Source organism: Lepidochelys kempii, chromosome 1, assembly GCF_965140285.1.
Source record: "Lepidochelys kempii isolate rLepKem1 chromosome 1, rLepKem1.hap1, whole genome shotgun sequence".
NCBI classification, from domain to species: domain Eukaryota; kingdom Metazoa; phylum Chordata; order Testudines; family Cheloniidae; genus Lepidochelys; species Lepidochelys kempii.
Window position 1 is genome coordinate 29485730 of NC_136380.1, and position 13636 is coordinate 29499365.

The 13636-nt window shown below is 46.4% G+C and overlaps 1 protein-coding gene across 4 annotated transcripts in view; it reads left to right on the plus strand.

Moving 5' to 3' along the window:
- CEP57 (centrosomal protein 57) overlaps window positions 1-13636 on the plus strand; it is a 29246-nt gene that overhangs the window by 1191 nt on the left and 14419 nt on the right. For all 4 annotated transcript variants that reach the window (XM_073337681.2, XM_073337692.2, XM_073337696.2 and 1 more), the window contains one exon: window positions 10711-10867. In XM_073337681.2, the coding sequence (XP_073193782.1) occupies window positions 10711-10867 (157 nt within the window). The remainder of the gene's footprint in view (window positions 1-10710; window positions 10868-13636) is intronic.

Sequence of the window (13636 nt, forward strand, 5' to 3'; positions counted from 1 at the left end):
TGTGAGCTGCAGCTCACTAGCTCACGAAAGCTTACGTTCAAATAAATTTGTTAGTCTCTAACGTGCCACAAGTACTCCTTTTCTTTTTTTGAAGCCAAAATGTAATCCAAGCAGAATAAATTACTAAAAGATATGGAACATCGAAAAAACATGTTTGCAAGAACAAGTGAAATTTTAAACTCTAAATGTCTTCAGTCTAGTGCATTTCTATGACAGGTCTTCTGATAATGCTTCAGATATTAAAAAACTGGCCCTTTTAAAAGTGTTGCTGTTACCTCAAACTCTGGTATAGTGAAGAGGGTAAATTCCCATCTAAAGGACTTTTCTATACAAAAGAAATAGAATGTTGTAATAGGTTTTTTTTACATTGAATTTGTATTTTCCAGCACTTTCTGGTGTTTGCCAGGGTTGTTGGTTTGATGATGATTGCTCTAGGGCTCATCAGAGGCTCAATTCTGCACTACTCAAGCTTAAAATTAGGGATTTGCTTAAGAACCGGGCTAAATCAAGGCCTAAAACCCAAAAGAATCACAATCTAGGGACCAGAAAGGTATGTCTTCGCTGCAGCTGGGAGAGAGATGTAGGCAGACTTGCGCTTGCTCAGCTCAAAGTAATGTGCTAAAAATAATGATGTAGACATAGTAGCTTGGGCTCTCAAGTTTTCCTGGCCCCCTGGCTCTGAACTTGGAGGTCAGGCTGAGCTGCAATGTTTACACTGGTATTTTTATTGTGCTAGCTTGAGTCTGTCTACCCAGGCTGGGAGGTTGCAGTGTAGACTTACCTCAAATGTCCCCACATGCATCTTTCCCAAGAAGCCTAGCTTAGGGAAGCATAGCAAGACCCTCCCTCTCCCTACTCTGACTTCCATGAGAAGGGGAGAGAAGAAAGCATGACTGTTGAGGGGAACACAATAGGACAGAACTGAGGGTGCTGTACAGGGCCATAGGCTACCAGGCCAATGATCCTAGAGAACTGCCTGGACAGTGAAACTAGAATTGCCATGAGAATGTGGTTTCCCCACATGTTTCTGGTCTGCTGTCTTCACGGCTCTCAGAAGTGAAGTCTGCTCTTTTTGCTAGCAACTGCATTTGTGAGAGGAGGTGCAACTGCTGGGAGGGCGTGGCACATGTTTTCTGAGAACTTCTGGCAACGGGCCGTAAACCATTAGATGAAAGCACTATTCCTACTTCCTGGGCCACAGGTTAGAATCAGCTGCCCAGGATGACTGAAGCATGGGCTATGCTTAAAAGTTAGGTTGATGTAGCTACAGTGCTCAGGGGTGTGAAAAATCCACATGCTGAGCGCCAGAGCTATGCTGACCTAACTCCTGGAGTAGGCGCAGTTAGGCCCATGGAAGAATGCTTCTTTCGACCTAGCTGCTGTTGACTGGGGAAGTGGAGTTCCTACAGCGATGGAAAAACCACTTCTGTCCCTGGAGAGAACCTCTACGCTGTGCTGCTACAGCGGTTTGGTTACAGCACTGTAGTGCAGTTGCAGCCCCTGTACTGTCGACATGGCCTAACCCTGCTTAGCTTCCTCCGGTTAGTCGCTAGGTCGGAATTCTGAATGTTATTTCTTCTGATGGGACAGAAGTCCGAGCAACAGTCTTGGTCACAAATCAGAGAGAGGATTGAATAATAAGTGTAATCTCAAATATACTGTTAAAATGTGGGTTTTTAAAAGTGAAACCCATCCTCAGTTGGGGGTTTATCAGACCTGCTCTGTTAAAATTTTAAATGTTGGTGGAATGAAAAGTGACAATGCCAGCTCTTCATGCTTTGGAATAGCAAGTTTCTGGATTTAGAAAAGCTCACCCTCAGAGTGTTAGGCCATGTCTACGCGACAAAATTATGTTGACCTAAGTTAAATCGGCATACGGCCACTGCAGTTATTACATTGCTTGTGCGTGTGCACGCTACGCTCCTTGTGCCGGCGGTGCATGTCCTCACCAGGAGTGCTTGTATTGATGCAGAGGTCAGTGTGGAGCAGCTCCCTGAAACCAGTAACAGTTGATGTAAGTAACAGTGTCTACAGAAAGAAAAGGAGGACTTGTGTCACTTTAGAGACTAACAAATTTATTTGAGCATGAGCTTTCGTGAGCTACAGCTCACTTCAATTTGTTAGTCTCTAAGGTGCCCCAAGTCCTCCTTTTCTTTTTGCGAATACAGACTAACACGGCTGCTACTCTGAAACCAGTGTCTACAGAGACATTGCATCGACCTAACTACATCGACCATGACTCTACGCTGCTCAGGGAGGTAGTGTTATTAAGTCAGCCTAGCGGGCCAGTGAAATCAGCGGTATTGAAATTTAATTGTAGTCACATCCAAAGGTAGGTTGACGTAAGCTGCCTTGCGTCGACTTAACCGTGTAATGTAGACCAGGCCTTAGTATGGTGCTGAGTGATTCCTCAGTGCTAATGGTTTTTTCTCTTGTGAGAGCTCAGTTGAACTCACTATTAGCTGCTTATTCTTAGCCATACAGATAAATGGATTTAGCAATAAGCTATTTAGAAGCATTCTAAACTTAGTTACTTGTGCACTGCATTATAACCTCTCTGTGCTCCTTTCTGAGTAATAGGAGCATAATTACTCAAACTGTTTCCACGATATGCATCTGAAGAAGTGAGCTGTAGCTCACGAAAGCTTATGCTCTAATAAATTGGTTAGTCTCTAAGGTGCCACAAGTCCTCCTTTTCTTTTTGCGAATACAGACTAACACGGCTGTTACTCTGAAACCTGTTTTTTCACGGAGTACCTAGAATAGGTGCTTAAACTGAATTGTACACAGCACTATTCAGAGCTGTGGCTAATGAAGGGATAGTAGGGATAATTCTGTTCTTTATAGGTTTTTATACCATGCTGAACAATGTACTATCTGAGCACCTTCCAATAGAGCATTAACCACTACACCTCTATCATATGTTGTTTGTTCTCTCATCCTCTCCTCTGAGGGTAGGGTGACCAGACCAAGTGCGAAAAATCAGGACGGGGGTGGGGGTAATAGCCTATATAAGAAAAAGACCCTAAAATCGGGACTTCTGTTCACTCGTTGCCCTCCAAGAGGGTGGAGTGTCTTGTTTTGGTAGAGTTGGGGTTGGTTTTTTTAATGGGTAAATATACCTGTTGCTATGTGTTTCTATTAGAGAAAGCAAGGCCAAAGAAATGTGCCTTGCATTTGGAGTGGAAAGCAGTGAGGTTTGTTATGGTTCTTCATTCTTGGGGGTTTTCTTTCTGCAGTCTTGGACCACCCCAGAGAAGTTTTTGTTCCCCACCTAGGTGAGCTTTACTCTTATTGCTGAGAGTTTCGTTGTCCCAGAGGAGCAACAGTTTCAATCGCAGTGTTCATCTTAGAGCTTTAAACGGACTCTGAAGTATCCTGGGCCTAAGCCAGGGAGCGCTTTGAAGAGACGGACCGAGAACTTACACTTGATTAGAAATTCTACTGGAAGCCAGCGTAGAGATTGTGGTGCTGGTGATGTGTGATGGGCTCATGGTAGCCTGTGTTGCTGAGGAGACACACTGCAGCATTTTGTATTAGTTGACGTTTCGGAAGTGTCAAAGGTTACTTTCATGCCAAGGTATATTGCATTGCTGTATTCCAGCTGAGAGATGACAAAGGCATGAATAACTGAGGCCAGGTCTTTGTCTGCTAGGATGGGATGGAGTCTTTTAGCCAGCCGGAGATGGTAGAAAGCATTACTCGCAGCTATTGCCTTGGGAGAGCTTGCATCAGCAAGGAATCCAAGAGGACTCCTAGACTATGGACTGAAGTGACCAGTTGAGGATGTAAACCTTCAATCAAAGGATTGTACAGTGGCTGCAAACTCTTCAGAATACTTTCCACTCCCCACTGGTATCACCTCTGCTTTGCTTGGGTTGAGCTTCAGCCAGCTGTTCTTCATCCATGAGCTGATCTCATCCAAGCACTGCTGAGCCATGTTAGTGGTAGTGGTGTGGTTGTATGTGAAGGATAGGTAGAGCAGTGTGTGTGTCATCTGCATGCTGCAAGCACTTACGTTCATGTCATCTAACCAGGTCACCTAGTTGCTGCTCACAGACTGGAGAGAGACTTGATCTTTGTGGAATCCTACAAGTTGAGGGGTCTAGTGGTGAAGGTGCAAGTTTCCCATTATTACTCTTCGGGTATGTCCCTCTAGGAAGGACTCTCACCATTTTATCACATTACTCCTGCCACTTCTCTCAGGTGAAATAGTATCTCATGGTCAGTATCAAATGTTGCAGAGAAGTCCAGGAGGATGAGAATAGATGTTTGTCCTCTGTCCATTGACAGGAAGAGATCATCCATCATTGCCACACTAAGGCTGTTTTGCTTCTGTATCCTGATTATACTGGGTCTAGAATGTTGGCTTTAGTTACACGAACTTGTAGTTGACCTTTGGCTGGCTTCTCTATGAGCTTGCTCAGTTTTGACACTGGGCAATGGATGGCTAAGACTGAAGTATCCAGGGTGGGTTTCTTCAGTGTTGGTTGGACTTGCGTGTGTGTGATGGAAAAAGGGAAGATTCAGTCTTTGAATATGGTGTTAGCAAATTTTGGTCAGGAATGGTACCTGTTCACGATTCTCTTCCACAAGCCAGGAAGGGCATGGGTTGGATTTACAGGTCTTGCATCGGGACTCCTTTATGGGGTCAAGAACTTTCTTGATGAGTGAATGTATTGAACTCTGGGAAATGCAGGCGGGCTGTTGGTTGGTGGGTGCAGGCAGTGTGGATACATGCTGTTTGAGAGAGCTTCTCAAATGTGCATGATATTTTCAGCGATATGATAGTTCCACACAGTGCTTGGTGTTCAGCTCCAGTCTAGGCTGTAGGCACTCAGGATTGGTGAAGTGATTTACTGACCTGGAAAACTCCTTGGGGAGGGATTTGGGAGCCTCAGTGGAGATTGATAGAATGGGGTGATCTTGTCCTGTAATTAAGGCTACATTTTAGTCACAGGTATTTTTAGTAAAAGTCATGGACAGGTCACGGGCAGTAAACCAAAATTCACGCCCGTGACTTGTCTATGACTTTTACTATATACCCCTAACTAAAATATGGGTCAGGGGGACACAATGCTCTGGGGAGGGCAGTCTAGGGTGTCGCGAGTGCTGGTGGGGGAGTGGCTCAGGACCCCTGCTGGTGCTGGGGGGAGGCGTGCGGTGGGGTCTGGCCTGGGACCCCTGCTGGTGTGGGGAGGGGTGCAGGCGGCATGCAGATCGGGACTGCTGCTAGTGCTGGAGGGGGGAGGGTTGGCATGGCTGGCAGACTCCCTACCTGGCTCTGACCAGCGTGTCCCTGCAGCTCCTAGGGGAGGGGCAGACGGGGGGGTTCCGCACGCTGCTCTCGACCCAAGTGCCAGTTCTGAAGCTCCCATTGCCTGGGAACCGCAGCCAATGGGAGCTGCGGGGGTGGCGCCTGCAGGCAGTGCGCGGAGCCCCCTGGCCCCTCCGCCTAAGAGCTGAAGGGACATTTTAGTGAAAGCCAGGGAGCGCCCCCCACAGGTAAGTGTTGCCTCGCACCCCAACCTCCTACCCCAGCCCTGAGCCCCCTCCCACACACCCAAACTGCTGCTGGCCCAGGGGTGCCTGGCTCAGGCAACCCCTGAGCAAGCTCCAGCCACTGCAGAAGTCACAGAGGTCACGGAACCTGTGACAGACTTGCAGCCTTACCTGTAATACAGCCTCAGCATAGGCTTTGAGGGATTTATTACCTTTCTTCCTGTCTGAATCAGCCTTTGTCTTCTGCATAAGTACATGAGTTGCTGCCCCCCTCTCTTCATCTGACACAAGGTGTCAGAAAACTAAGGGTGTCTGTGTGGGTATGAGGAGGAAGGGGTCATTTGTAAGACAGCGTGTCAATGGCAGAGGCCAGTGCAGAATGATGATTATTCCACAGGTCCTTGACTCTTCATCCTATGACTAGAGTACTGCTGCCATTTAGCAGGCTTTGGAATTGGTTGCAGTTCATGAGCCTTCGTGGTCAAATCAGGATGACTGGTCTTTTTTGTTGCCCAGGTCATTGGCTTGCTGAGGCGATGGTCTGTCCAAGACCATGTAATGTCCTCTATTTTGATATCTAGGCTGAAGATCAGGGTATGAAAATTATCTATGTGAATCTGTCCCACCCTGTATTTGTGCTATCCAGCATAAGACAATCTGATTGCTATTCCTTTTCTCTTAAAAGTTACTGTACCTAGATACTGCCTGCAGAAAGAAACTCAACTGCAAAATTCCTAGGCAGCTTTGCGTGTTAGGAATGTAAAGGAGTTGGGTGCCAGCCCATTCATGCCTGGCTCCAAACTAAAAATCTCATGAATCCTTTCCCACTCCACTTCCCTCCCTGCAGACTCTCTTCATCTCCCGCTAACCTCCTCTTGCTGCCTTTATGCAAGCTTACCACAGTTACTATCTGGAAGAACTATCCTTTGCCTTTCTGCCTCCTGGGTTCTCCATTTCTTTATAATCTCATCTAACTTGTGTACATCCTGTACAAATCTAATCTAAAAAGGTGTTTGCTCCCTTTCTTATACCTCTTAATTTTTCTCCTCTTAAATTTAAGAGTATTATTTATGCTATGTCTACACTACGGACCTTACAGCTGAACTGCTGCAGCTGCACCACTGTAGGTCTGCGTAGCCGCCCTAGGCTCTCCTGCTGAGATAATTAAACCACCCTGAACAAGCAGTGGTTGCTATGGCAGCAGGAGACCCTCTCCTGCCAACATAGTGCTGTCCACACTGGTGCTTTTTTTTGGTGCACCTTATTCACTCATGGGGGTAACACCCAGGAGAGGGAACAGAAGCTGTGGTTGGTGAATATGGTCCATGAGTTAGACTGACCTTAGAATCATAGAATCATAGAATATCAGGGTTGGAAGGGACCCCAGAAGGTCATCTAGTCCAACCCCTGCTCAAAGCAGGACCAATTCCCAGTTAAATCATCCCAGCCAGGGCTTTGTCAAGCCTGACCTTAAAAACCTCTAAGGAAGGAGATTCTACCACCTCCCTAGGTAACGCATTCCAGTGTTTCACCACCCTCTTAGTGAAAAAGTTTTTTTCCTAATATCCAATCTAAACCTCCCCCACTGCAACTTGAGACCATTACTCCTCGTTCTGTCATCTGCTACCATTGAGAACAGTCTAGAGCCATCCTCTTTGGAACCCCCTTTCAGGTAGTTGAAAGCAGCTATCAAATCCCCCCTCATTCTTCTCTTCTGCAGGCTAAACAATCCCAGCTCCCTCAGCCTCTCCTCATAACTCATGTGTTCCAGTCCCCTAATCATTTTTGTTGCCCTTCGCTGGACTCTCTCCAATTTATCCACATCCTTCTTGAAGTGTGGGGCCCAAAACTGGACACAGTACTCCAGATGAGGCCTCACCAATGTCGAATAGAGGGGAACGATCACGTCCCTCGATCTGCTTGCTATGCCCCTACTTATACATCCCAAAATGCCATTGGCCTTCTTGGCAACAAGGGCACACTGCTGACTCATATCCAGCTTCTCGTCCACTGTCACCCCTAGGTCCTTTTCTGCAGAACTGCTGCCTAGCCATTCGGTCCCTAGTCTGTAGCTGTGCATTGGGTTCTTCCGTCCTAAGTGCAGGACCCTGCACTTATCCTTATTGAACCTCATCAGATTCCTTTTGGCCCAATCTTCCAATTGGTCTAGGTCCTTCTGTATCCTATCCCTCCCCTCCAGCGTATCTACCACTCCTCCCAGTTTAGTATCATCCGCAAATTTGCTGAGAGTGCAATCCACACCATCCTCCAGATCATTTATGAAGATATTGAATAAAACCGGCCCCAGGACCGACCCTTGGGGCACTCCACTTGATACCGGCTGCCAACTAGACATGGAGCCATTGATCGCTACCCGTTGAGCCCGACAATTTAGCCAGCTTTCTACCCACCTTATAGTGCATTCATCCAGCCCATACTTCCTTAACTTGCTGACAAGAATACTATGGGAGACCGTGTCAAAAGCTTTGCTAAAGTCAAGAAACAATACATCCACTGCTTTCCCTTCATCCACAGAACCAGTAATCTCATCATAAAAGGCGATTAGATTAGTCAGGCATGACCTTCCCTTGGTGAATCCATGCTGGCTGTTCCTGATCACTTTCCTCTCATGCAAGTGCTTCAGGATTGATTCTTTGAGGACCTGCTCCATGATTTTTCCAGGGACTGAGGTGAGGCTGACTGGCCTGTAGTTCCCAGGATCTTCCTTCTTCCCTTTTTTAAAGATTGGCACTACATTAGCCTTTTTCCAGTCATCCGGGACTTCCCCGGTTCGCCACGAGTTTTCAAAGATAATGGCCAGTGGCTCTGCAATCACAGCCGCCAATTCCTTCAGCACTCTCGGATGCAACTCGTCCGGCCCCATGGACTTGTGCACGTCCAGCTTTTCTAAATAGTCCCTAACCGCCTCTATCTCCACAGAGGGCTGGCCATCTCTTCCGCATTTTGTGATGCCCAGCGCAGCAGTCTGGGAGCTGACCTTGTTAGTGAAAACAGAGGCAAAAAAAGCATTGAGTACATTAGCTTTTTCCACATCCTCTGTCACTAGGTTGCCTCCCTCATTCAGTAAGGGGCCCACACATTCCTTGGCTTTCTTCTTGTTGCCAACATACCTGAAGAAACCCTTCTTGTTACTCTTGACATCTCTGGCTAGCTGCAGCTCCAGGTGCGATTTGGCCCTCCTGATAACATTCCTACATGCCCGAGCAATATTTTTATACTCTTCCCTGGTCATATGTCCAACCTTCCACTTCTTGTAAGCTTCTTTTTTATGTTTAAGATCCGCTAGGATTTCACCATTAAGCCAAGCTGGTCGCCTGCCATATTTACTATTCTTTCGACTCATCGGGATGGTTTGTCCCTGTAACCTCAACAGGGATTCCTTGAAATACAGCCAGCTCTCCTGGACTCCTTTCCCCTTCAAGTTAGTCCCCCAGGGGATCCTGGCCATCCGTTCCCTGAGGGAGTCGAAGTCTGCTTTCCTGAAGTCCAGGGTCCGTATCCTGCTGCTTACCTTTGTTCCCTGCGTCAGGATCCTGAACTCAACCAACTCATGGTCACTGCCTCCCAGATTCCCATCCACTTTTGCTTCCCCCACTAATTCTACCCGGTTTGTGAGCAGCAGGTCAAGAAAAGCACCCCCCCTAGTTGGCTCCTCTAGCACTTGCGCCAGGAAATTGTCCCCTACGCTTTCCAAAAACTTCCTGGATTGTCTATGCACCGCTGTATTGCTCTCCCAGCAGATATCCGGAAAATTAAAGTCACCCATGAGAATCAGGGCATGCGATCTAGTAGCTTCCGTGAGCTGCCGGAAGAAAGCCTCATCCACCTCATCCCCCTGGTCCGGTGGTCTATAGCAGACCTTGATGGAGGTCCCTCCATTTTTATGTTCGTTTTTGTACATTTCAGGTTGCATTTCCTGAAACATCACATGCAAAAGGGGTCCTTCCCATAAGAGTTCCAAAATCAGAAAAAAGATTAAAAAGAAATAATGTTACAAAAAGAATTAAGCCAATCTCATGGTTTTTTTTGTGGGAGATGGGGAGTCTGTCATGATGTTTGAGTTGAGGTTGGCCGTACTGTGATTTATTGGAGTGATGAGTGCTGTCTTACTGCTGTTGTATAAGCTTTTCTTGAACCTTTTAAAATTCAAATATCCAAGTCTGTGTAAAGCTCACTATTTTTCAGTAAATTACAGAACATCTGGAACAGTTCAGTCCTGTCTCAGTTTGTGGAGTAGCATATGAAACTGTTCCTTGGCCACATTCATAAGTAAAATGTACTTGACAGCATGATATTATTTGGACTGTGGTAAGAAATGTTTGTCTGAACTATACAATGGTTAACACTTCAAGCTGGGGGTTGTCAACATTGGTCCAAAGTGGATGGTTATGTTGACTCTTCATTGCAACATTCAAACCAAGATTAACTGAATGAACATAATTTGTAGCCAGATTGTTCTCAAGGGAAATGTAAATAAGTAAAGGGGGCAAATATTTAGTTTGCTTTATGGGATTTAATGTCCAAGTGTTTAAATAGACTATCTGAAAAGAAAAATTATGCCTGTTAGTGGCTAGGTACCACTTAAGCAAATAAAGAAAACTGCAGTTGATTATATGTCCCTAGGCTTTTCCATGCAAATATGTTTTTCTGAATCCTGAAAACATGTTTATATATGCTGGGTACCAGTATGCAACCAGCCTGTCCCCTTCAGTTGTGGGGCGTAAAGGGACAAAAGTCTGAATGCCACTGGTGCTAGGGCAAGTATAGTGAAACAAGGGAATAAAACAAAATAAGTTCTTTCTTTTTCTTATTTATATCAGACCCTATTTTTGCGATGAGTTAGGGTGAAAATGAAGCTCATAGTCCCACGTTGTGGGGCAGGAAATCTGGCCTTTGCGATGTAATTATATTATTAATCTCTTGCAGTGCTCCTGAAAATCAAAATGCATCTGAGCACTCAGTCAGTAATTAGGAGGAGCTGGGGAGGAGAAATGTGAACTATAGCTGGAATAATTTGCCATTTCCCCTTCCCAGGCTCTTCAGAGGGCATCCGTTAGCCTCTCCCCATACTTCTGTAGTAGAACCTGAGGGCATAATAAATACCATATACATCTGATTCTCCCTGCTTGTTGCAATTAGTGACTGGAAAACGAGGGTTGCCAGTAACAACTTTGTTTCATTTTTCAGGGTACTCTACGTGGAAGTTGTAAATCTGCATCAGTCACAGATGGACTTTCTGCAGCATCATATGTAGATTATCCGAAATACAAACCCTTCATTAATGCTGATTTGCAGCGCTCACCTGAGAAACCAGTAATTCCCTATCCAGAAAGTAACAGCAGAGGTAATATTTTAGTCCAGCATCTATTGCCGTGGGATGTAGGTGCCATGTAACAAGCATAGAGCATGCCCACAAAGGGCCGTAATCTCATTGTCTCTCCTGCTTTTACCCAGGGGAGATGTAGTTTAATCTCTCCTCTCTTACATGTCATTTCTCTTTCCTTAGTTCCTCCTGTTTTGCCCTCCTCACTGTCCCATTAGGGATCTGTCTGAGGGTCACAACTCCCAGTTTGAGAACCCCTGCCATAGCTGGAGTCCCACAGCTGAGAATCTTCTACCTCCTGTACCTGAAAGTCTGACCTTGAGCCAGTCAGGCTGCACTGAAAATAAGTGTGATTCCCTGGATGGATGGGTAGCTGGCTAATGCCCTTATAAAGTAGTCTCTGATGGACATATGGTCCTTCCTCCCCAACTCCCCCAGTGATTAGGGCTTTAATTTTTGCTCAGAAGTGGGTTTGAAGGAGAGGGGAGGTGCTCGGTATAGGGGAAAAGGCAGGATACAAAAGGTAGAAGGGGAAGAATTGCCAAGGGAACGTTTAGAGGACACAGAAAAGCACTACGCATGAGGGGGGATGAAATGAAATGAGAGCAGAGTTGTATGGAGGGGTGGATTTGTGAAGAGTTTGAGCTTCCTGGGGGGAAGATGGAAGAAAGGGAAGGATTAAGCTGAACCTAAACCATGGGATTCAAACTCTAGGTTTTATAAAGTAGCATAACGTGGTTGGAGTGGCTGTGGTAATGCACGTTGTAGTGCAGTCCGACTTGGGAAAGGCCTGGTCCTTAATGGCCAGTGTGGTAAACTCGCACAGAGTGCTTCTTAAATGTAACGAGCTCTGGCACATAACCTGCTTTCTGCACTGATAGTGCTGTTGATACATAATTAAAGGAGCAGTGTGGCTGAAACATAGGAGTATTCGGTAGTGCAGGAAGAGCTCTCCTTCTAATTATTGATGAAGGTGTATTTTCATATGTTGCCTAGTGGTAAACTGAAGCCAGGGTGTGCATCTGGTAGTAAGCCATTTTGGTTTTCATTGGTCAACACTGAAGACCTGTTAACTCCAGAACGTTGAGTTGGAAAATACTCTGGTAGCAAAAATGTGAGAGGTGGTTTTTTGTGTTTAAATTCAAAAACCATGCTGTGTGATCTGTACCGTAATTAAAAAACAAACAAACAAAACTCCAGTCTCTTGCTGTCGCATTGGGAACAGAGCCATGCTGTCTGTAACCCTGAATGCTTGTGAGCTCATCTGAATATTTAGCTACTTTCCACTGACTGTTCGTGTCCATATTTTTAAATGCTACAGTTTCTGTAGCTGTAATGTAAAAAAATGTACACCCATGCACTTATCATTCATTTATATATTTATTATTATTTATTAACTAGCTACTTTAAGAGTAACAGTGTTTTTTGTCTGTCTACCATTCTACAATTCAGTGTTTGACGTCTTTGCTTTAGAATTTGCCCACTGTACTGTAGTAACTGTTCTTTCCCTTTTGTGATGTTATACCAAGATGTCAATATTCACCCTTGCATGTATTAATCTTTTTAATAAATGCATCTGCTTTTTCTTCAGTGTGGGTTTCAGTACAGAGGTGTCATGTTAATGTGACTTTAACCATACTAATCTTCAGATGTGGTTTCTGTATAGATGTATTCTGCTTTAATGGGACTGCACGTGGGAGTAAGGGTGTGGATCCCTTTGCAGAATTGGGGCCTGTATTAGACAATACAGTGGAGATCCATAGTACCTCAGATGGGTTTCATCTCAAAATGATGCAATTCCTTTTTTGAGGTAGTTGACTGTCTAAAGATTCTGTGGGATAATTGGTGGTTGAAGGAGGAATTTGAATTAAGAGAAGAGTGCAAGTGAAGTGGGGAGGGAGTTCCAAATCTAAGGGGAAAAGGGGCAAAAACAGCAATGGGAGAAGGATACAGAAGTGGTACCCTGAAGGGCAGCTTAGGAGGAAAATAGAACAAGACTGTGGAGAAGAGGATTTTTGCAGTCCTTCTCACTCATGTTAGCCTCCCTGGTTGCAGTGAGTATTCACAGTGTAAACTAATGCACCAGTTGAGTCTGTAGCCACGCTAAAATGCTAGCGAGTAATTCTTTATATGGGGGAGGGCAAACTACAGCCCATGGGCCGGATCTGGTCTGTCAGGGCTCTCAATCTGGCCCACGGGATTGCCAGCCCCGTGGCGCAGCGGGGCTATGGCAGGCTCCCTGCCTACCCTGCCCGCGCTGCTCCCGGGGCAACATGTCCCTGCGGCTCCTGTGGCGGGGTAGAGGGCTCAGTGCGCTACCCTTGCCTGCAGGCACTGTCAGCTCCCATTGGCTGGGAATGGGAAACCGCGTGGCGGAGCTGCCTGCCCCATCCTACCCCAGGAGCCACTGCCAGACATAGCCACTTCCAGGAGCAGTGCGGGGCCAGGGCAGGCAGGGAGCCTGCCTTAGCCTGACTGTGCACCACTGCCACCCCGGAGCTGCTTGAGCTAAGCACCCGCACCCTGAACTCCTCCTGCACTCAACCCCCTGCCCTGAGCCCCCAACTCCTACCCTGAGCCCCTGCCGCACCCCTCCTGTACCCCAACCCCCTGCCCTGAGCCCCCTCTTGCACCCAAACCCGTTGCCCTGAGCCCCTTCCTGCACACTGCACCCCCTCCCACAGCCCACACTCCCTGCCTCCCGCACCCCAACCCCCTCCCCAGCCCTACATTCATGGCACTGCATACAATTTCCCCACCCCTATGTGGCCCTCGGGTCAAAAAGTTTGC